This window comes from Hemiscyllium ocellatum, chromosome 47, assembly GCF_020745735.1.
Source record: "Hemiscyllium ocellatum isolate sHemOce1 chromosome 47, sHemOce1.pat.X.cur, whole genome shotgun sequence".
NCBI lineage: Eukaryota > Metazoa > Chordata > Chondrichthyes > Orectolobiformes > Hemiscylliidae > Hemiscyllium > Hemiscyllium ocellatum.
Genome location: NC_083447.1, coordinates 20238652 through 20260605, shown reverse-complemented (window position 1 = coordinate 20260605; position 21954 = coordinate 20238652). Strand labels below are relative to the sequence as shown.

Here is a 21954-nt window from a genome sequence, read left to right as displayed (position 1 = left end):
TTGCAGCATGACTCTATCCAAATAAACCAAAGACATTTCTTTTGCATACAATACAATATTTACATGCAGTGAGTAAAATATCACACCACCAGGTTATAGTGCAACAGGTTGATTTGGAAGCACTAGCTTTCGGAGCGCTGCTCCTTCATTAGGTAGCTGATGAAGTAGATGTGTCTTACGATCTTATTCTCCACAACCACCAGTTGAAGGAGCGGCATTCCGAAAGCTCATGCTTCAAAATCAATCTGTTGGACTATAACCTGGTGTTGTACGATTTTTAACATTATCCACGCCAGTCCAACACCAGCACCTCCACATCATTTCTTAAAAAGCAAATGTTCGCATTGGACAGCTGGTGCTGGTGGGAGATTCACCACAGTGTGTCCTGGGACTGTTCTAGATGGAGTGGTGCTGGTGGGAGATTCATCACACTGTGTCCTGGGACTGCTCTAGATGGAGTGGTGCTGGTGGGGAATTCATCACAATGTCCTGGGACTGTTCCAGATGGAGTGGTGCCAGTGGGAGATTCACCACAGTGTGTTCCGGGACTGTTCTAGATGGAGTGGTGCTGGAGGGAGATTCATCACAGTGTGTCCTGAGACTGTTCTAGATGGAGTGGTGCTGGTGGGAGATTCACCACAGTGTGTTCCGGGACTGTTCCAGATGGAGTGGTGCTGGTGGGAGATTCATCACAGTGGGTCCTGGGACTGTTCTAGATGGAGTGGTGTCAGTGAGAGATTCATCACAGTGTGTCCTGAGACTGTTCTAGATGGAGTGGTGCCGGTGGGAGATTCACCACAGTGTCTGGGACTGTTCCAGTTGGAGTGGTGCTGGTGGGGGATTCACCACAGAATGTCTTGGAACTGTTCTAGATGGAGTGGTGCTGGTGGGGGATTCACCACAGTGTCTGGGACTGTTCCAGATGGAGTGGTGCTGGTGGGGGATTCACCACAGTGTGTCCTGAGACTGTTCTAGACAGAGTGGTGGCAGTGAGAGATTCACCACAGTATGTCCTGGGACTGTTCTAGATGGAGTGGTGCTGGTGGGAGATTCACCACAGTGTGTGCTGGGACTGTTCTAGATGGAGTGGTGCATAACGTGCAAACAGTATGTTCTGTGCTGCAGCTGTGTAACACTAACACCTCGTAATTGGCCTCCAAACGGATGGTTTAAAGCATGTTCCAATTTCTCTATATTTTGTGTTGATTTACCTCATGCAGAGAGTTATCTGTTTAATTTCCCTGTTTGTTGTCTTCGCCTACTCCTGCACCAGGTCAATCTGGTGTGAAACAAGTCATTTTCTCCACGGCTGAGAAATTATTGCGTGGTCTTGGGGAAGATGTGTGCTCGGAGTTTTTAATCTATGCTGAGGGAATAGGAATACTGAGACCTTCAGTACTCACCAGAATGGCTGAGGACAGAGGTTGCTGTAATAAGAGCAAAAGACTGTGGGTGCTGGAAATCTGAGGCAGACAGACAGTGCTGGAGAAACACAGCAGGTCTGGCAGCAACTGTGGGGAGAGAAACAGTGGGGAGACTCACTTTTGGAGTCTGAAAAGACTCTTCTTCGGAACTGAGTTCCAAAGTAGGGTTAAAGAAGAGGCATACTGAATTCTGGTTTTCCACGTTCATAGATGCTGCTGCGTTTCCCCAGCACTATTTGCTTTTAACCCAGAGGTTGCTCTGTTGCAAGGAGACTTGAGGAGGTCATAGTTTAGTATCCAGTCACTGGGATTAGATTAGATTCCCTACAGTGTGGAAACAGGCTGGGTCTGTACTCAATGTATATATGACTGGGTCTATACTCTGTTCATATACCTGCCTGGGTCATCTTCCGCCTCAGAACACTTCAATCCCAGGGCATCAATGTGGACTTCAACAGTTTCCTCATTTCCCCTTTCCCCACCTCACCCGACTTCCAAACTTCCAGCTCAGCACTGTCCCCATGACTTGTCCTACCTGCCTATCTCCTTTTCCACCTATCCACTCCACCCTCTCCTCCCTGACCTATCACCTTCATCCCCTCCCCCACTCACCCATTGTACTCTATGCTACTTTCTCCCCACCCCCACCCTCCTCTAGCTTATCTCTCCACGCTTCAGGCTCACTGCCTTTCTTCCTGATGAAGGGCTTTTGCCTGAAATGTCGATTTCGCTGCATTTTGGATGCTGCCTGAACTGCTGCGCTCTTCCAGCACCACTAATCCATATTCTACATATGACTGTTTGGGCCAATACTCTGTGTAGAATGAACAGCCAGAGGAAGTTGGAGATGCAGGTGCAGTTACAACATTTAAAAGACATTTGGACAGGTGTATGAGTAGGAAAGGCTTACAGGGATATGGGCCAAACACAGGCAAATGAGGCTAATTGAGCTTGGGAAATTTGGTTGGCGTGGACGAATTGGGCTGAAGGTTCTGTTTTTGTGCTGTATGTCTCCATGATTATGACTCTGTATACCTGATTGGGTGTATACTCTGTACATATAACTGGCTGGGTCTGAACGCAGACCTGATTGGGACTGAACTGAATGTGAATCAAGTCAAATCTCAGTGGCACACTCAGTGCAACAGGTAGAATTATCATCATTGAGTCTTCAAGACGAAACCTACAGGCACTCGACATTGACAATACAGGTGGGAGCTCATTAAACACAACCACACTTGGGTCTTAATTTGGATGAGTGAATGAATCACTGTGTAGAGTGTCCACTGCATAGCAGCTGAATAGCAAATGCCTCTGTGGCCTTCTCTGTAGGAATTTTTCTGTGTCGTTAATGGAGCTCTTAATGCTGGCCTGTAGTAATCTAGGACATACTGGGGGATTATATGCCTATCCAAAAACTACTGATCGAAAATGTGAAAGAATTGGATTGTTAATACCTAAAAGTGCGCTTCTGTTGCGTTCATAATGATCTCTATTCTTTCTCTCTCTCAAATCCTCCTTCCTTTTTTTATCAACCACGCACAGAGCAAAGATGCTGGGATCAGGACTCTGGTCATGCTGGATGAACAAGGAGGTAAGTGGGCTTCAGATACTACTGTTGGTCCTATTGGGAGATGAGGGTGGTGAATATAAAATTGACTGACCACACTTGATGGTTGGGGGAGGGTGCTCATGGAAATGAGTGGGTTGACGGTGCTGTGTTACAGAGTAACACTCACACAGGGCAACCATTCTGCAATCAGTTGTATGTTGTTAAAGGTTATCATGTTACTTTGTCTCAGTAGGTAGAAGATGGATAGAATCCCTACAGTGTGGAAACAGGCCATTTGGCCCAACAAGTCCATGCTGACCCTCCAAAGGGTAACCCACCCAAACTCATTCCTTACCCTATTACTCTACATGTCCCCTAACTAATGCATCAAACCTAGGTATCCCTGAACACTATGGGCAAGTTAGCATAGCCAATTCATCTAACCTGCACCTGTCTTTGGATTGTGGGAAGAAACCTACACAGACACAGGGAGAACATGCAAACTCCACGCAGATGCAGGGAGAACGTGCAAATGCCACACAGTCACCCGAGGCTGGAAGTGAACCCTGGTCCCTGGCGCTGTGAGGCAGCAGTGCTAACCACTGTGGCACCCTAAAACAGGTAGCTGCACTGCTCAATGTGGAGCTAGGTCATGCCGACCTCAAGTGATTCCAGCGCTAACCTCTTCTGAGTTGACTCAACCAAGCTCTGGCAGCAAGTGTAATGCTGGGATTGTCCCAACGAAGTTACTGTGCTGCATGACATTGGGAACTTGGTGGTGGCACTGGCATTTCATAGATAGAATCATATAATTCTACAGTGCAGCAAGAGACCATTCAGCCCATTGAGTCACTCATAGCCCAAGAAATGGAAACATGGATGTCAAGCAAGTGAAGGGAGGAGTTGGACATGGACCAGGTGAAGGTCAGTTGAGGTTGGAGGTGAAATTGATACAGTTTTCAAAATTTTGGATGAGAGTGGGAGGCAGTACCAATGATATCTTTGATGTACCGGAGAAAGAGTTGTAGGGAGGGATTGGAATTAGAAATGTTCCACGTAACCCACAAAGAGACAGGCATAATTGGGGCCCATGTGGGTATCCATGGCCATACCTCAGACCTGAAGAAAGTGCGAGGAATTCACGAAGAATGGAGAACGTTACAGCGTAGTACAGGCCCTTCGGCCCTCGATGTTGCACCGACCCGTGAAACCAACCTGAAGCCCATCTAACCTACACTATTCCAGTATCATCCACACGTTTATCCAATGACCATTTAAATGCCCTTAAAGTTGGTGAGTCTACTCCTGTTGCAGGCAGTGTGTTCCATGCCCCTACTACTCTGAGTAAAGAACCTACATCTGACATCTGTCCTATATCTGTCACCCCTCAATTTAAAGATATGTCCCCTCGTGCTAGCCACCACCATCTGAGGATAAAGGTTCTCACTGTCCAATCTATCTAACCCTCTGATTATCGTATATGTCTCTCAACCTTCATCTTTCTCACAAAAACATGTCCCTCAGCCTTTCCTCATAAGACCTTCCCTCCGTACCAGGCAGCATCCTGGTAAACCTCCTCTGAACCCTTTCCAAAGTTTTCACATCCATCCTGTAATGCAGTGACCAGAACTGTACGCAATACTCCAGGCATAGTTACACCAGAGTCTTGTACAGCTACTGGGCTAGGTACACCATCGTACTAGTGCTTAAAAAAATTGCTCCCTCAGCATTTTTCTTCCAATTGTTTTCTCTTTGGACAAGAATTTCTAATAAAATTGACTATGTTCCTGCAATTGGGGAATTATGACTCATAGATAGCCACATGTGCGGGTGAATTACTGCACACACACACACAATGGGGAAACTTCATACTGGACAGGTAGACAAGGGCCAATGAGCAGGCAACGTTATGCTTGAAGAGGTAATGAAACAGGCATTTGATTTGTCATGGCGTACTTTATGAGGATACATCAATTGAAACGAGGTGCCTGAGGAAAGGAAAGAGACCTGTAACTCAGTGAAACAGTTTTCTATCCCTGTGTGGGGCAATAGACCTGGCTCAACATGAGCCACAGAGTTTTACAGCATGGAAAGAGACCCTTCGGCCCATCATGTCTGTGCCGGTCATCAAGCACCTATCCACTCCATCCTATTTTCCAGCATCTGGCCCATAGCCTGGTATGCTGCAGCTCTTCAAGTGATCATCTAAATATTCCTTATAATGCTGTGATGTTTCCCGTCTCTATCACCCTTTTAGGCAGTGTGTTCCAGATACCAATCACACTCTGGGCAATAAAAGATCTCTCTCAACTCCCCTCTAAACCTCCTGCCCCTTACCTTAAATCAATGCCCCCTAGTTATTCATCCCTCTCAGGGGACATGTTTCTCCTTATGTACCTATCTATGAGCCTTGTAATTCTGTACACTTCAATCAGGATCCCTCTCAGTCTACTGTGCACACGGAAACAACCAAACTAGTTTCTGCACATGCTACTTCAGCTCTGACTGAACTAACATTATATACAGGCAAAGGTGAGGACAGCAGACGCTGAAAACCAGATTTTAGTTTAGAGTGGTGCTGGAAAAGCACAGCAGGTCAGGCAGCATCCAAGGAGCAGGAAAATTGATGTTTTGGGCTAACATTACATACAGCTGCATCATGAACATCAGCTGCATCAGCTGTTGTACTCAATACCTCAACTAATATGAGCAAGTAACCCATACACCTTCTTAACCACCTACTCATCTGACCTGTTGCCTCCAAGGTTGAATGAACATCCAGATCAGGGTCCTTTATACAGCACAGGGTCCCATCAGTCATTTCTTTGCCTTTTTAATTTTCTCAAAATGCATCAGGATTAACTCTTATTTGCCATTGTTCTACCTGATCAAACCATCCATATTGTCTCCAGGACACCCGCACCAATCAACCCCACCACCCCGTGGCTGAATATTTCAATGCCCCCTCCCACTCTGTCGAGGACATGCAGGTCCTGGCCCTCATCCACTGGCGCTCCCTCACCACCCAACGTCTGGAAGGAAAATGCCTAATCTTCCACCTCGTGACCCTTCAATCCCAGGGCATCAATGTGGATTCCACCAGTTTCTTCATTTCCCCTCCCCCCACCTTACCCCAGTTCCAACCTTCCAACTCAGCACCGTCCCCATGACCTGTCCCACCTGTCAATCTTCCTTCCCACCTATCCACTTCACTCTCCTCTCTGACCTTTCACCTTCACCCCTCATCTCCATCCACCTATTGTACTCTCAGCTCCCTTTTCCCCAGCCCCACCCCCTTCCCATTTATCCCTCCACCCCGGAGGCTCCCAGTCTCATTCCTGATGAAGAGCTCCTGCCCAAAATGTTGATTCTCCTGCTCCTTGGATGCTGCATGACCTGCTGTGCTTTTCCACATACTCTCGACTCTGATCTCCAACATTTGCAATCCTCATTTTCTCCTACTTCATCCATATTGTAATACAGTCGAAAGCTTTCCTTCTTGCTACAAATCATAGCACCAATAATTGTGTGAACCTACCGATCCTACATTCATGTCTAAATCATTAATTCACACTACAAACAACAAGGTACCCAACATTGAAGTCTGTGGTGTGCTCCTGGATACAGACTTTCAGTCACCAAACAAACATTGACTCTTGTTCCACCTTCTGCCACTCAACCAAGTTGGGATCCAAATTTGCAAATTGCTCTTGATCCCATGGATTCTTAAGCTCCTAACAATCTACCAGGTGAGACCTTGTCAAAAGCCTTGTTAAAGTCCATGTACCCTGTATTCAGCGCAGAACTTCCATCCAGACAACTCAATCAAACCTTTCAGACATGCTCTCTCCTTTGACAAGCCATGCTGACTATCCTTGATCAATCCTCCCCTCTCCAAGTGGAGACTAATTCTGTCCCTCTGACTTTTTTTTTCCCCAATAGTTTCCCCTTCACTGATGTTAGCCTCACTGGGCTATTGATCCCTGGCTTCTTTCAATTGTACTTGAACATCTGCACCACATTAGCTGTCCTCCAGTCCTCTGGCACCCTTACCTCTGTTGAGAGGATTTGAAAATTAATGTCAGGAACTCCACAATCTCCTCCCTAGCCTCTCATAGCAGACTAGATCTCTGGATATAGGTTTGCTCATTGAACTGGAAGGTCCATTTTCAGATGTTTCGTGAACATGATACATGAACATCAACTAGCCACAAAACAACATGACCCTGTCTCACTAGTATCCTTATATACGGATAAGGAAGGACACCACTTTGACTGGGAAAACACATCCATCCTAGGACAAACCAAACAGAGACACACTCAAGAATTCCTAGAAGTGTAACATTCCAACTGGAAATCTATAAACAAACAAAGTTAAAATCACACAACACCAGGTTATAGTCCAGCATGTTTAATTGGAAGTATTAGCTCTCAGAGCGCCACTCCTTCATCAGGTGGTTGTGCGCTCCCGAAAGCTAGTGCTTCCAATTAAACCTGTTGGACTATAACCTGGTGTTGTGTGATTTTTAACTTTGTACACCCCAGTCCAACACCAGCATCTCCAAATCATGTAAACAAACACATTGACTTGGACCGCATTTACCACCCGTGAGAAAAAGAACAGGAAGTTACATCACCACAGGAAATGATTCCATCACAGGAAATGACATCACCAACCCAGGGGAAACCCAAACATATAAATAGAAAGCAGGAAACACCAGCAGTGCTTTGTCCAGAGGCCCACGGAAGATGTTACCTTGTAGGGTGACAAAATGTCTGAAAATGAACTTTCCAGCTCAGTGAGCAAACCTACATTCAGAATCTCAACCTGAGCTACAAATCTTCTCAAAACTTGCTAAATAGGATTTCTCTCATCTGAGCTGAGGAACTTAGTGAATTTGAATTCGTTGTTGTGGTTCTGTTCGCCAAGCTGGGAATTTGTGTTGCAGATGTTTCGTCCCCTGTTCAGGTGTTATCCTCAGTGCTTGAGAGCCTCCTGTGAAGCACTTCTGTGATCTTTCCTCCAGCATTTGTAGTGGTTTGAATCTGCCGCTTCCGGTTGTCAGTTCCAGCTGTCCGTTGCAGTGGTCGGTATATTGGGTCCAGGTCGATGTGCTTATTGATTGAATCTGTGGATGAGGCATGGCACTCATCCACAGATTCAATCAATAAGCACATCGACCTGGACCCAATACACCAGCCACTGCAACAGACACCTGGAAATGACAACCAGAAGCGGCAGGTATAAACCACTACAAATGCCAGAGGAAACATCACAGAAGTGCTTCACAGGAGGCTCTCAAGCACTGAGGATGTCACTAGACAGGGGATGAAACATCTGCAACACAAATTCCCAGCTCGGCGAACAGAACCACAACAACGAGCACCCGAGCTACAAATCTTCTCCCAAACTTTGAATTTGAATTCAAGCTAAGCCACTAACATCTCCTCCCACAACTATAAATTGTTCAACTGCATCAGAGTTTTCTTGAGTGATACCTATGCTTTCATTATTCTTCTCTATCTTGGATACAGATGTAAAGAATTTTTTTTAAAAAAATCACCTACTCCTTTGGTTCTACCCATAGTTAGTCACTTAAGACCCTAATGGAAAGCACTCTTTCCCTCTTACTCCTAATATTCTGATAAATAACAATGGATTTTCATTTATTTTACTTGCCAATGCATTTTCATGCCTCCTTTTTGGTTTCCTAATTCTAGTGTAACCAACGCTCTGCACCTTTTATCTGCATCTCAGGGTTCTAGTGTTCTGAACTCTCAGTTTCCTGGACACTCCATGACGCTGTGGCATATTTGGTCCCATCTTCACCTTTGTAAGAAAATGATGGTCCTGCACCATTTCCATTTTGAAAGATTCCCACTTCTCCAATCAAGATTTTCCATCAAGTAGCTGCTTCCAATCTACATTCAGAGAATCATGAAATACCTACAGTGTGAAAGCAGGCCATTTGACCCACTGAGTGCACACCAACCCTTTGAAGAGCATCCTACCCAGACCCAACCCCTACCCTGCTCCGATAACCCTACATTTTGCATAGCTAATCCACCTAGCCTGCAGATCAGTGGACAATTTGGACAATTTAGCATTGCCAGTCCACCTAACCTGCATACCTGGCCAAATCAGGTCTGATTATATTAGAAATCAGCCTTCCCACCAGTTAAAAACCTTTATTTCTGGTCCGTCTATATTCTTTTCCATGATGACCTTGAATCTCACTGAGTCACGGTCACTCTCCCACTGATACTGCTACCACTTGCCCACCTTTGTTCCCAAATTTGCCCCACCGTTGCGGATTTTCTACATGTTGGCTTAGACAGCTCTCCCAGATGTGTTTTAAGAAGTCCTCCCTTTCTCAGCTTTTCACACTTCATCTGTCCCAGTTAATTCAGATGGAGGGGGGGTTGAGAAGAGAGTTAGAATCCCCTATTATTTTTACACTTCTGAAATTTGCCCTTTCTCTCCTCCTGGTTGATGGGATCTATAGTACACCCGAACAATGTGATTGTTCGCTATTTGCTTTTAGTTTCCACTCATATGGCCTCAAACAAGGAGCCTTCCAAGATATCAGCTCCCCTTGCTGCAGAAATTGCCTCCATTAATATTGCAACATCTATTTGATACCCTTCTGGTCATACCGGAAGATTCTATGACCCATAAACTGGACCTGCCTGACCTGTCCCTCCCTCAGCTATGTCCCTGTGATACCAATGATGTTGTACCCTCATGTGTTAATCTGCATGCCTAATTTCCATGATTCCCTGCCTTAAAACAAATACCTTCCAAGCTTGCTGAGCTCCCTCGTGGTCTCAACTCGATTGTATATGCTCAGCATGACTTGGCTTTTTTTTTAACCTGTGCATCACTTACTATTCCCTACTCCATTCCTTTGGCAAATTAGTTGCACTCCCCTCCACACCGACAACAGCACTAGCAAACTCCCCCGTGAGGAATGCTGGTCCCATTGCAGCTTAGGTGCAACCCATCAGTCTTGGACCTTCTCCAAGAATGTAAGTGGAAAAGCTCCACAGAGGCTGACATCCTGTCACCAAGTCCCCCTTTAGTTACACGTGGTGAACCCTTGACACTGGTTCAGCAAACTCAGAGCCAGCTCTCAGAGTGAACAGAACCTCTGACACTCCTGTTTATATCTGTCAGCCAGGACTCCCTGTTTAGAACAGGTTACCAGCCCCAATCAGGGAACTCACATTCTATGTCACCCACCAGGCTGACTTTGTTACAATCACTATATCCTTCCCTCTCTGAGGCCAATTTTTTTTTTGTGTAGCTCCTCCTGGCAAGTTTTAGCACTGGGTCACATTCCTCCAACTCTGCCTCCGATGCAGGTGACATGCAATGCCCAGTAATTTGCCTCTTGCGCCCAGAGTGTCTCGAAAAGAATGCATCCTCCTTTCCAGGTGGCAAAGGTTTGGAGGCAGCAACGTCTGTCACGTCCATCTCAGATTCTGAGATATCTTCAATGCATGATGGAGAGGGCCAACCTGTGGGTGCTAGTACCGTCAGCAAGGCTGCGAAGGAACTGGCCTTGTTCAGGACCCGTCGCACCGACACAGACTTTATCCATCGTAAATCCTGACCTTGCTTTGACATGACTCTTACCAACGCAGGGCCATTCCTGTGGTTCCTACACCAAACCTCGCCCCCTGAAGTAAACCGTCTCCCTCACCTAGTGGAGTCTTGTGTCCAGCATTGACATTCCAGATTTCATTTCACCTCCCCACGCCTATCCGGGAAGATTAGATTTAACCTGGTCTTCTCCCTGTTAGTAACTCTGCTGGAGCTATCCCTGTAGTTGCAAGAGGGGTGAGTTATAATCAAATGGGAATCTGGACAGTTTGGTATCAAGTGAAGCTGTAGGCTGTTTCTTTAAGCTTGCCTTCAAAGTTTGGACTGCTCTTTCTGCCAGACCATTGGATGTTGGATAGTAAGGAGCTGTCCTTATATGTCAAATTTGACTTTAGGAAATACTCAAATTCCCTGCTGGTAAATAATAGCCCATTATCTGTGACCAACACTTCCAGGAGTCCAAGTATTGCCTCCATATTTGATGAATGAACTGTATGCACATCCAACCACTTTGACTGAGCATCCTCAATGACTAAGAACGTTGAGCCTATGAAAGTTACAAATCACACAACACCAGCCCATGAAAGGCCCTGCATCGTCAAAGTGTAATCAAGTCCAAGGTTTACCTGGCCATTCCCACAGATGTCAGAGAGCTGCTGATGGTAATCTTCGTCCTTTGTTGGCACTCTGGCCTCACCAACACAGCTATGTCTGTGTCCCATCCTGCCCACCAGACATAACGTCTCACCAACTTCTTCATTTTGGAAACAGCTGCCTGGATGATGCTGGTGAAGTTCAGCCTGTATCCCTTGGCAACCTTTGCTCAAGGCAATCACTCCTGCTCCCCAAAATAACATGCCGTCTCTACTGTGATCTAGTCTCTCTGGACCTAAAATGATTTGGAGATTGGGGTGTACAAAGTTAAAAATCACACAACACCAGGTTATAGTCAAACAGGTTTAAGCTATAACCTGGTGGTGTGGGATTTTTAACTTTGGGCCTAAAATGTTTCAGTTCTGTTTGTGATGGCCCTTTGGTTTCCCCCATCACCACGAGCTGTTTCAGTTATGCCAGTTCCGGATCTCTCTAGGTCCAAAGTCTGAGATTGTGAACTGTGACTGAAAGTGTATCCAGAAAATGTAAACCCATGACAGGTTCTTGCAGTGACGGTACTACTGTTGGTGTACCTGGAGGCAGCTCAAAGCATTTACATTTGTTACTTGGCCTCCCAGATGGTGTACCAACTTGTAATTATATGTTCTTTAGTAATAGCGCCCACTGTTGAATTTGGCCTGAAACTATGGGTAACACTGTCTTGATTTCTTTATGTTGACCTAGCAGGGATTTGTGGTCTGTTATTATTGCAAATTTACCTCTGTAAAGGTTAGCAAGTTTTGAGAAGATTTGTAGCTCAGGTTGAGGTTCTGGATGTAGGTTTGCTCACTGAGCTGGAAGGCTCGTTTTCACTGATATCCTACATCCTACAAACCTACATTCAGATCTGTAGAGGTATTGGTGGAAGTTACTGATTCCAAATATGATCGCCAAGCCTTCCTTCTATATCTAGTGCGTATTTACCCTCTGCATTAGCCATAGTCCTGCATATGCTATTGGGAGTTCCTCTCCTATTTGGGCCACCTCACCTATGAGCTAATATCACCCGAATGCCGTACGGAGAAGCATCACATATCAATACCAGATCTCATTTGGGATGATAACGTGCCAACATCTGAGGGGATGGTAGGATGTTTTTTCACTTTTGTGAAAGCTATGGCTTAGCTACGCACCCATTTCCCAGAGTGACCCTTTTTTAAGAGTTGATGCAAAGATGCCAGGATGGAGGCAAAGTTATACATGAGCTTTCTGTAATAATTCACCAGCCTGAGGAAAGACCTAAGCCCCGGTACAGATGTGGGAGCGGAGCAGCTTTGATCACCCTCACTTTATCTTCCAACAGGTATACCCTTGAAAACGCTAGCTTCTGGAGTGCTGCTCCTTCACAAGGAGGTTGTCAACCACCTAAAGGAGCAGCGCTCCGAAAGCTAGTACTTCCAAATAAACCTGTTGGCCTATAACCTGGTGTTGTGTGATTTTTAACTTTGCCCACCCCAGCCCAACACCAGCATCTCCAACTCAGGCATAACCTGGTCTTGTTGACTCTGTAGCCCAAGTAGATCACTTGGGGAGCCTGGAAGACACATTTTTCCTTTCTACACTTACACCATTTTACCTTAAGCCAGTGTCCTTAATAATTGTCATTTTTCCTACCTATTCTATTCAGGCCTCTCATAATTGTGTAAACCTCTATTAGGTTTCCCCTCAGCCTTCAAGTGAAAACAAACCAAATTTGTCCAATATCTCCTCATATCTAATACCCTCCAAACCAGGCAACACCCTGCTGAACTGTTGCTGTACCCTCTGCAAAAACTTTCATGTCCTTCCAGTAGTGTGGCAACCAGAACTGTACACAATATTCCAAAAACGGTCTAACTAAATTTCTGCATGGCTGCAACATACTTAATGCCCCGACTGATAAAGGCAAGCATGCTACGTACCTTCTTGACCACATTATCCACCCGTGTTGCTGCTTTCAGAGAACTGTGGACCTACATATCTAGATCTCTCTGTATGTTGATGGTTTTAAGGATTCTGCAATTTACAATATACTTCCCTCCTTGTGTTAGACCTTCCAAAATGTGTCACCTCACACTTGTCCGGATTAAACTCCATCTGTCATTTATCTGCCAAGTCTCCAGCCTGTCTATATCCTCTGTTAATCCTCCTCACTATCTGCAGCTCCCCCAGTCTTCGTGTCATCCTCAAACTTACTTATCAGATCACGTACAATCTCCTCCAAATAATTTGTTTATATTACAAATAAAAGAGGACCCAGCACTGGTCCCTGCAGAAAACCGCTGGTCACAAATCTCCAGTCAGAAAATCACCCTTCCACCGCTTACTCCCTATCCTCTATGAGAACAGTTTTCTTACCAGTTCACTATGGATCCCATGTGATTTAACCTTTCATATCAACTTGCTGTTGGAGACCTTGTCAAAGACCTTGTTAAAATCCATGTGGACAACATCCACCGACCCACCTCCATCAATCATCTTTGTCATTTCCTTAAAAAATCCAAATCAAGTTTGTGAGATCTCCCTCCCTAAAGCCATGCTATCTATTACTAATAAGTCCATATTTTTCTAAATGTGAGTAGACTCTACCCTTAAGAATCTTTTCCAATAATTTCCCTACCTCTGACGTAAGTCTCAACAGCCTGTCATTTCCTGGATTATCCCTGTTGCCCTTTTTAAACAAAGGAACAATGCTGGCTGTTCCCTAATCCTCTCCTGTGACTAAAGAGGATACAAAGATTTCATACAAGGTCCCAGCAATTTCCTCACCTGCCTCCCTCAGCATTCTGGGATACATCCCACCAGGCCCTGGGACTTGTTTACCTTAATGCTTTTCAAAACGCCCTTTTTATATCACAAAAAATATCTAGAATATCAATGTACCCCTCCCAAGACACACTATCCACCATGTTCTTCTTCTTTGTGAGTTCTGATACAAAGTATTTATTAAGGACATCACTCACTTCATCCAGGATCCAGGTGCAAATTCCCTCTTTTGTCCTTGAGTGAACCTACTCTTTCCCTCGCTACCCTCTTGCTTCTTATACGGTCAGTTCTACTGTAACACACGTTTCTTCAACACAAATTGGCTTTAATGCAGTTGAAGAATTTAGACAGTTATTTGTAGTAAGTGAACTTTCCTCACCTGTATTGGCTATAACCCGATTCCCACCCAATTGGCTTCAATGGTGCAGCTATTGCACGATTTTCTTATAACGCGAGATTGCATGAGAGTGGAACAATCGCATTATATCACAACCAACTGTATATGTATAAAATTCCTATGGAGTTTCCTTAATGCTGTTTGCCAAGAGTATTTCATGGACCTTTTTAAGCCTCTGACCTCCTTGCTATCTTTATATTCTGGGCGGCATGGTGGCTCAGTGGTTAGCACTGCTGCCTCAGAGCGTCAGGGACCCGGGTTTGATTCCCACCTCGGGCAACTATGTGTGTGGAGTTTGCACATTCTCCCTGTGTCTGCGTGGGTTTCCTCCGGGTGTTCCAGTTCCCTCCCACAATCCAAAGATATGCAGGTCAGGTGAATTGGCCATGCTAAATTGCTCATAGTGTTAGGTGCATTAGTCATGGGTATATGTAGGTAGACGGGGCTGGGTGGGTTACTCTTCGGAGGGTTGGTGTAGACTTGTTGGGCTGAAGGGCCTGTTTCCATACTGTTGGGAATCTAATCTAATATTTCTCAAGGCCTCTGCCTGTCTTCAGTTTCCTAAACCTTATGAATGCCTTTGTTCTCTTTTTGACTGAAGCTTGCAATTTCTCCTGTCATCCAAGGTTCCCAAAACTTATCATTTTCACAGTAGCATGCTGGTCCTGAACTCTAATCAGCTGGCCTTGAAAAGATTCCCAAATGACAGAGGTGGATTTACCCTCAAACAGCTGCCCTGCGTTCCCACCTAATATTGTTGTAGTTTTTTTTTATTTCAAAAATATGCTTCATTCATAAAATTATTTTGATATCTATACAATTGGTCACGCCATTCTAATGCACACATTGCATTTCTTTACATACAGAGATCGGAATTAATCATTTGTATATACAAGTCTGCACATTCACCATCCAGATATTTAGCTGAGGTGCCAGCAGAGCCCAAATGACTGCGTGGGCCCCCTGTTCTTCTTTAGGCAGGCAGATGTTACACGGTGGTCTTTCCCCACCGCGCCTTGGCGGCAGCTGCCCCAAGCTTCAGCGCGTCCCTCAACACGTAGTCCTGAACCTTGGAATGTGCCAGTCTGCAACACTCAGTCGGGGTCAACTCCTTCAGCCGGAAGATCAACAGGTTTCGGACCGCCCAGAGAGCGTCCTTCACTGAGTTGATGATCCTCCAGGCACAGTTGATGTTCGTCTCGGTGTGCATCCCGGGAAAAAGACCATAGAGCACGGAGTTGCAGTTAGCTTTCCCCCAGTTTAGTACTTTTAAGCAAGGATTACTCTTATCCTTAAGCATAAATATCTATAAACTGCTCCCAGTCCCCTTCACAGTGATATTGACTTGCTACACGCTCCTCCCAGTCTCCTACAGAGGAGGTGCCACATCTTTCTTGCCCAGCCCCCCCAGCAGTAGGTAATGGGATGCAATTCAATTATTTCAGGATATTTGATGTTTTTATTTGTAAATTATAAGTTGCCAGGAAAAGGGGAAATATTTTCTTAATTGGAGTTTTAAATTTTATGCATTAATAGTACCGAAAATACTGTTTGATCATCTTTGAGTTCAAAGCAGTAATTAATCTGGCTATTTATGTACAGAACTCAAAAGATAATGAAAAAGATAATGAAAAATAAAACTAAAAATAAAAACCAAAAATGCTAAGCGCGAATGGAAAATTAGATTCCTTTTACATTCTTGCAAATTTAGTAAACACATGCAAATAATGGCAAGTCCTTGAAAGAATGGGTTTTGTTTTCAATTTTGTTTTAGTCTTCTGTTTTGTTCTCCCTCCACTGACTATTCCAACCCTTAGCTAGTTCACAGGGTGAAGTCACTCTCCAATCTCTCGTTTTACTTTCCATTCCTTGAGGAGGTGGTGCTGTAGACCTCTTAGTCAATGCTTTTTCTAGCATTGAAATTAAATCGTGAGAACAGGAGTGTTTAGAAAATCGAGGTTTGCATTATTTGTACAGGCTGATAGTATTTATCCAACCCTTTCAGTAATCCTCACTGGAGGCATTCATTGAACAGCATGGATATGTATTACTGTCTGTGTTCAGCAGAATCCAGACAGCTTTTCCTTTATCGATTTTGATGGAAATTAACGTCAGAAAGTTTGTGTAATGGTGAAGCCAATGCTATCAACCATTGGAGTCCAACTATAGTTCCAGACTCACTGGTCTTAGCTAGAATAGTTTCAGCAGAGATTTCCTCCCACTCATCTCCCTGGGGCATGCTCACAGCTGATGGGCGGCTACCACACTCAGAAAACAGGTGAGTGAACAAAGTTCAAGGTGGCAAGGAAAGCCATGAGTTCTGTAAGTCTCAGATAAGTTCTGAAACAAGTTCTGAAGGAGACGGTTAATCCAATAGTTCAGATCGAGTGCTCCTGAGAACAGAGGTTAAGGGCTATCATGGAGTGCACTGTCCCGATGAATACCCAGCTGATTTCTTTCCCTGCAGGAAACTGTGGTGTATATAATGCTCTATATATAGTACTCTAGATCAATGTTCTAGATAGCACACTATATATAATGCTCTGTATATAATGTGCTCCATATTTTGTGTTCTCTACTTAATGCTCTATATATTATGCTCTCTATACTACATGCTATGTATATTACGTGGGTTATGACTGTAATTTTGAGCTCTATTGTAATTTTCTTAAAATGTCTGGTCAAATTCCTTGTAATCAGTCAATCCCAGGATTGTTGCATCTCCTTGTAGCTTTGCAGATTCCTTCAGGTCCATACTTATTCTCCCTTTGTTAGTGAACCCTGCATTCACATGACATTCCCCATCGTTTCAGCAGCGTAGCATCCCACTTCCTGGTAAGTGTTCGAAACAATAGGGGCATGTGCCTCCTTCCACCTCCCCATCCCCACCAACACACACAGACGGATATACACACACACACGCAGACACACTCACCGACACTCAGACACACACACACACACACACATCCAGCACAGGCCCTTTGGTCCTCGATGTTGCGCTGACCTATGAAACCAATCTGAAGCCCATCTAATCTACATTATTTCATTCTCATCCATGTGCCTGTCCAGTGACCATTTAAATGCCCTTAAAGTTGGTGATTCTACTACTATTGCAGGCAGGGTGTTCCACACCTCGACAACTCTCTGAGTAAAGACACTACCTCTGACATCTGTCCTATATCTATCACTCTTCGATTTAAAGCTATGTCCCCTCTTACTAGCCATCACCATCTGAGGAAAAAGGCTCTCCCTGTCCACCCTATCGAACCCTCTGATTAACTTAAACGTCTCAATTAAGTCGCCTCTCAACCTTCTTCTCTCTAACGAAAACAGCCTCAAGTCTCTCAGCCTTTCCTCGTAAGACCTTCCCTCCATATCAGGCAACATCCTAGTAAATCTCCTCTGAACCCTTTCCAAATTTTCCACATCTTTCCTATAATATGGTGACTAGGACTGTACTCAATACTCCAAGTGTGACTGCACCAGTGTTTTATACAGCTGTTGCATGACCTCGTGGCTCCGAAACTTGATCCTTCTCCTAATAAAATCTAACACTCCATATGCCTTCTTAACAACCCTATCAACCTGGGTGGCAACTTCCAAGGATCTATGAACATGGACACTGAGATCTCTCTGCTCAGCTACACTACCAAGAATATTACCATTAGCCCAGTACTCTGCATTCCTGTTACTCCTTCCAAAGCAGATTAACCTCACACTTTTCCACATTAAACTCCATTTGCCACTTCTCAGCCCAGTGCTGTAGCTTATCTATGAGAGTAGGGAGGGCATGGACAGGATTTCATGGTCATAGGAGTGTGCTGGCAGGCAGCAAGCTGGTTTGAAGTGCGTCTACTTCAACACCAGGAGTATCCGGAATAAGGTAGGTGAGCGTGCAGCTTGGATAGGTACCTGGGACTTCAATGTTGTGGAATTTTGGAGACACGGATAAAGCAGGGTCAGGAATGGATGTTGCAAGTTCCAGGGAAGATTTTTCATTAAAATCAGGGAAGGCAGTAAAAGTGGGGAAGGTGTGGTTATGTTAGTCAAGGATATTATAACGGTGGCTGAAAGAACTTCTGATGAGGACTCGTCTACTGAGGTGGTATGAGCCGAGGTTAGAAACAGAAGATGAGAGGTCACACTGCTTGGAGTATTTTATAGGCCTCTGCAGAGTTCCAAGGAAATGGGGGAGATGATTGACAAATGATTCTGGGCAGGAGTGAAAGGTGGGGGACTTTATGGGGGACTTTAACTTCCCCAACATTGACTGGGAAATGCCATAACTCTAGTACATCGGATGGATCAGTTTTTGTCCAATGTGTACAGGAGGGTTTCCTGACACAGTATGTCGAAGGGCTGACAATAGGGGAGGCCACACTGGATCTGGTGCTTGGTAATGAACCAGGCCAGGTGTTTGATTTAATTGGAGGTGAGCACTTGGAGAGAGTGACCATAATTCAGTTACGTTTAGTTTAGCAATGGAATGGGATTGGTACATGCCACAGGTCAAGAGTTATCGATGGGGCAAGGGCAATTATAATGCGATTAGGCAAGAATTAGAATGGGGGAGCAAAATGCAGGGGATGGAGACAATGGAAATGTGGAGCTGGTATAAGGAACAGATATTGTGTGTCCTTGATGGGTATGTCCCTGTCAGGCAGGGAGGGAGTGATAAGGTAAGGGAACCGTGGTTTACTAAAGAAATTGTATCTCTTGTTAAGTGGAAGAGGGAGGCTTATGTGATGTTGAGACGCAATAGTTCCGATGGGGCGATGGAGAGTTAGAGATTAGCTAGGAAGGATTTAAAGAGAGAGTTAAGAAGAGCAAAGAGAGGACACGAGCAGTCTTTAGCAAATAGAGTAAAGGAGAACCCTAAAGCTTTCTATAGGCATGTGAGGAATAAAAGGATGATTAGGGTAGGAATAGGGCCAGTCAAAGATAGAAGTGGGAAGTTGTGTTTGGACGCTGTGGAGATCAGAGAGGTGCTAAACAATTATTTCTCATCTGTTTTCAATCAGGAAAAGGAGAATATTGTAGAGGAGAAGACTGAGACACGGGCTATGAGACTAGGAAGGATTAAGGTTAGTAAGGAGGAGGTGTTATCAATTCTCAAAGGTATGAACGTAGATAAGTCTCCTGGGCTGGAAGGGATTTATCCGAGAATTCTCTGGGAAGCTAAGGAGGCCTTGGTGGAGCCTTTGGCCTTGATCTTTGGGTCGTCATTGTCTACGGGTTTAGTACCAGAGGACAGGGGGATTGTAAATGTTGTGCCCTTGTTCATCAAGAGATGACCCAGGTAATTATAGACCAGTGAGCCTTACATCTATTGTAGGAAAGGTTTTGGAAAGGATTATAAGAGATAGGATTTATAATCATCTAGCAAGCAACAATTTGATTAAAGATGGTCAACATGGCTTCGTCAAGGGCAGGTCGTGTCTCACAAATCTCATTGAGTTTTTTGAGAAGGTGACCAAGTATGTGGATGAGGGTAGGGCAGTTGACGTGGTGTACATGGGCTTCAGTAAATCCTCTGATAATGTTCCACATGGCAGGCTGTTGGAGAAAATGCGGAAGCATGGGATTGAGGGTGATTTAGCAGTTTGGATTAGAAAATGGCTTTCTGGAAGAAGGCAGCAAGTGGTGGTTGATGGAAAATAGTCAGCCTTGAGACCAGTTACTAGTGGTGTTCCACAAGGGTCTGTTTTGGGACCAGTGCTGTTTGTCATTTTTTATAAATGACTTGGACGCAGGCGTAGGTGGATGGGTTTGCAGACAACACTAAAGTCAGTGGAGTAGTGGACAGTGTGGAAGAATATTGCAGGTTGCAGGGGGACTTGGATAAACTGCAGAATTGGGCTGAGAGATGGCAAATGGAATTTAATGCAGATAAATGTGAGGTGATGCACTTTGGGAAGAATAATAGGAAAGCGGAATACTGGGTCAATGAATAGATTCTTAGTAGTGTGGATGCGTAGAGGGACCTTGGTGTCCATGTACATAGATCCCTGAAATTGGCACCAGGTTGATAGTGCTGTTAAGAAACCATACGGTGTGTTAGGTTTCATTGGTAGAGGGATTGAGTTCTGGAGCTGTGATGCCATACTGCAACTGTACAAAACACTAGTGCTGCCGCAATTGAAATATTGTGTACAGTTCTGGTCACCCCATTACAGGAAGGATGTGGAACCACTGAAAAATGTGCAGAGGAGATTTACCAGGATATTACCTGGATTCAAGTTCTTATGAGGAAAGGCTGAGGGACTTGGGTCTGTTCTGATTGGAGAGAAGAAGACTAAGAGGGGATTTAATAGAGACATACAAGATGATCAGAGGATTAGATAGGGTAGACAGTGAAAGTCTTTTTCCTAGGATGATGACGACAGCTTGTACGAGAGGGCATAACTACAAATTGAGGGGTGATAGATTTAAGACAGATGTCAGAGGCAGGTGCTTCACTCAGAGAGTGGTAAGGGTGTGGAATGCCCTACCTGCTAATGTAGTCAACTCAGCCACATTAGGGAGATTTAAACAATCCTTGGATAAGCACATGGATGATGATGGGATTGTATAGGGGGATGAGCTGAGAATAGTTCACAGGTCGGCACAACTTTGAGGGCCGAAGAGCCTGTTCTGCGCTGTGTTGTTCAATGTTCCACGTCCATTTGTAACCTAGAACATCCTTCGTCACTATCGACAGTTCTGCCGACCTTAGTGTCATCTGCAAATTTACTAACCCACCCTTCTACGCCCTCATCCAGGTCGTTTATAAAAATGACAAACAGCAGTGGCCCCAGAACAGATCCTTTCGGTACACTTTGATTCCACATTCATTCTCAGTTCCTCTGGGGAGCCCATTAGGCTTGTCATATGGTGGCCTGACTCTGGAGCCGTGGAACAACACCTGGGAATCAGTTTCCACCTGGAACTGATCTTTAAACATGTACCCGATGAGTTCCAAAGAAAACAGAGTGGGACCAAATCAGGCTTATCCCTGATTATGATGTGACAATGTTTTTTCTAAGTAACTTTTTAGTATCTCATTCACAATCTTACAGCTCTGGCGGTAACTGCTAGCTGTGACTTGAATCAGTTTTTTGACCAGGCCTGTAGTAACAAATGTCCCGGGTTGTTCTGAGTGCTGTTTATCCCAGATACTTCTCTTCCTGACACTCAACTCCTTTGCTTCTGCTCTGACTAGAACAACTTGATCGTGTTGAGGAGGGCATGGACCAGATCAACCAAGACATGAAGGAGGCAGAGAAAAATTTATCAGACATGGCAAAGTGCTGTGGCCTTTGCGTCTGTCCCTGCGCCAAGTAGGTATTGGCATTCCAAGGCACTTTCTGGACCTCCACTGGTCCCACTGTGTCAGGAGACTGTGGCAAATACCTGGTGTCCATGTGGTACTGTTTTTGTGTCTGTCCATTTCTATCTTTTCCTTCATTCAATGAGTGTGTAATTCTTCAGAGGGATGAGGGAATCCCACACTGAAAGGGGTTGCTATAAAGCCTGGTCCGGTTGCCAAGGGGGACATCAAAGTCCAACAGCCTAAGGTTTCCCGACAGCTCCCATA

The 21954-nt window shown here is 44.8% G+C and overlaps 1 protein-coding gene across 2 annotated transcripts in view; it reads left to right on the top strand.

Annotated features, from left to right (window-relative positions):
• Positions 1 to 21954, top strand: part of LOC132836680 (synaptosomal-associated protein 25-like) — a 105657-nt gene that overhangs the window by 62040 nt on the left and 21663 nt on the right. For both annotated transcript variants that reach the window (XM_060856074.1, XM_060856075.1), the window contains exons 4-5: positions 2970 to 3018; positions 21580 to 21697. In XM_060856074.1, the coding sequence (XP_060712057.1) occupies positions 2970 to 3018; positions 21580 to 21697 (167 nt within the window). The remainder of the gene's footprint in view (positions 1 to 2969; positions 3019 to 21579; positions 21698 to 21954) is intronic.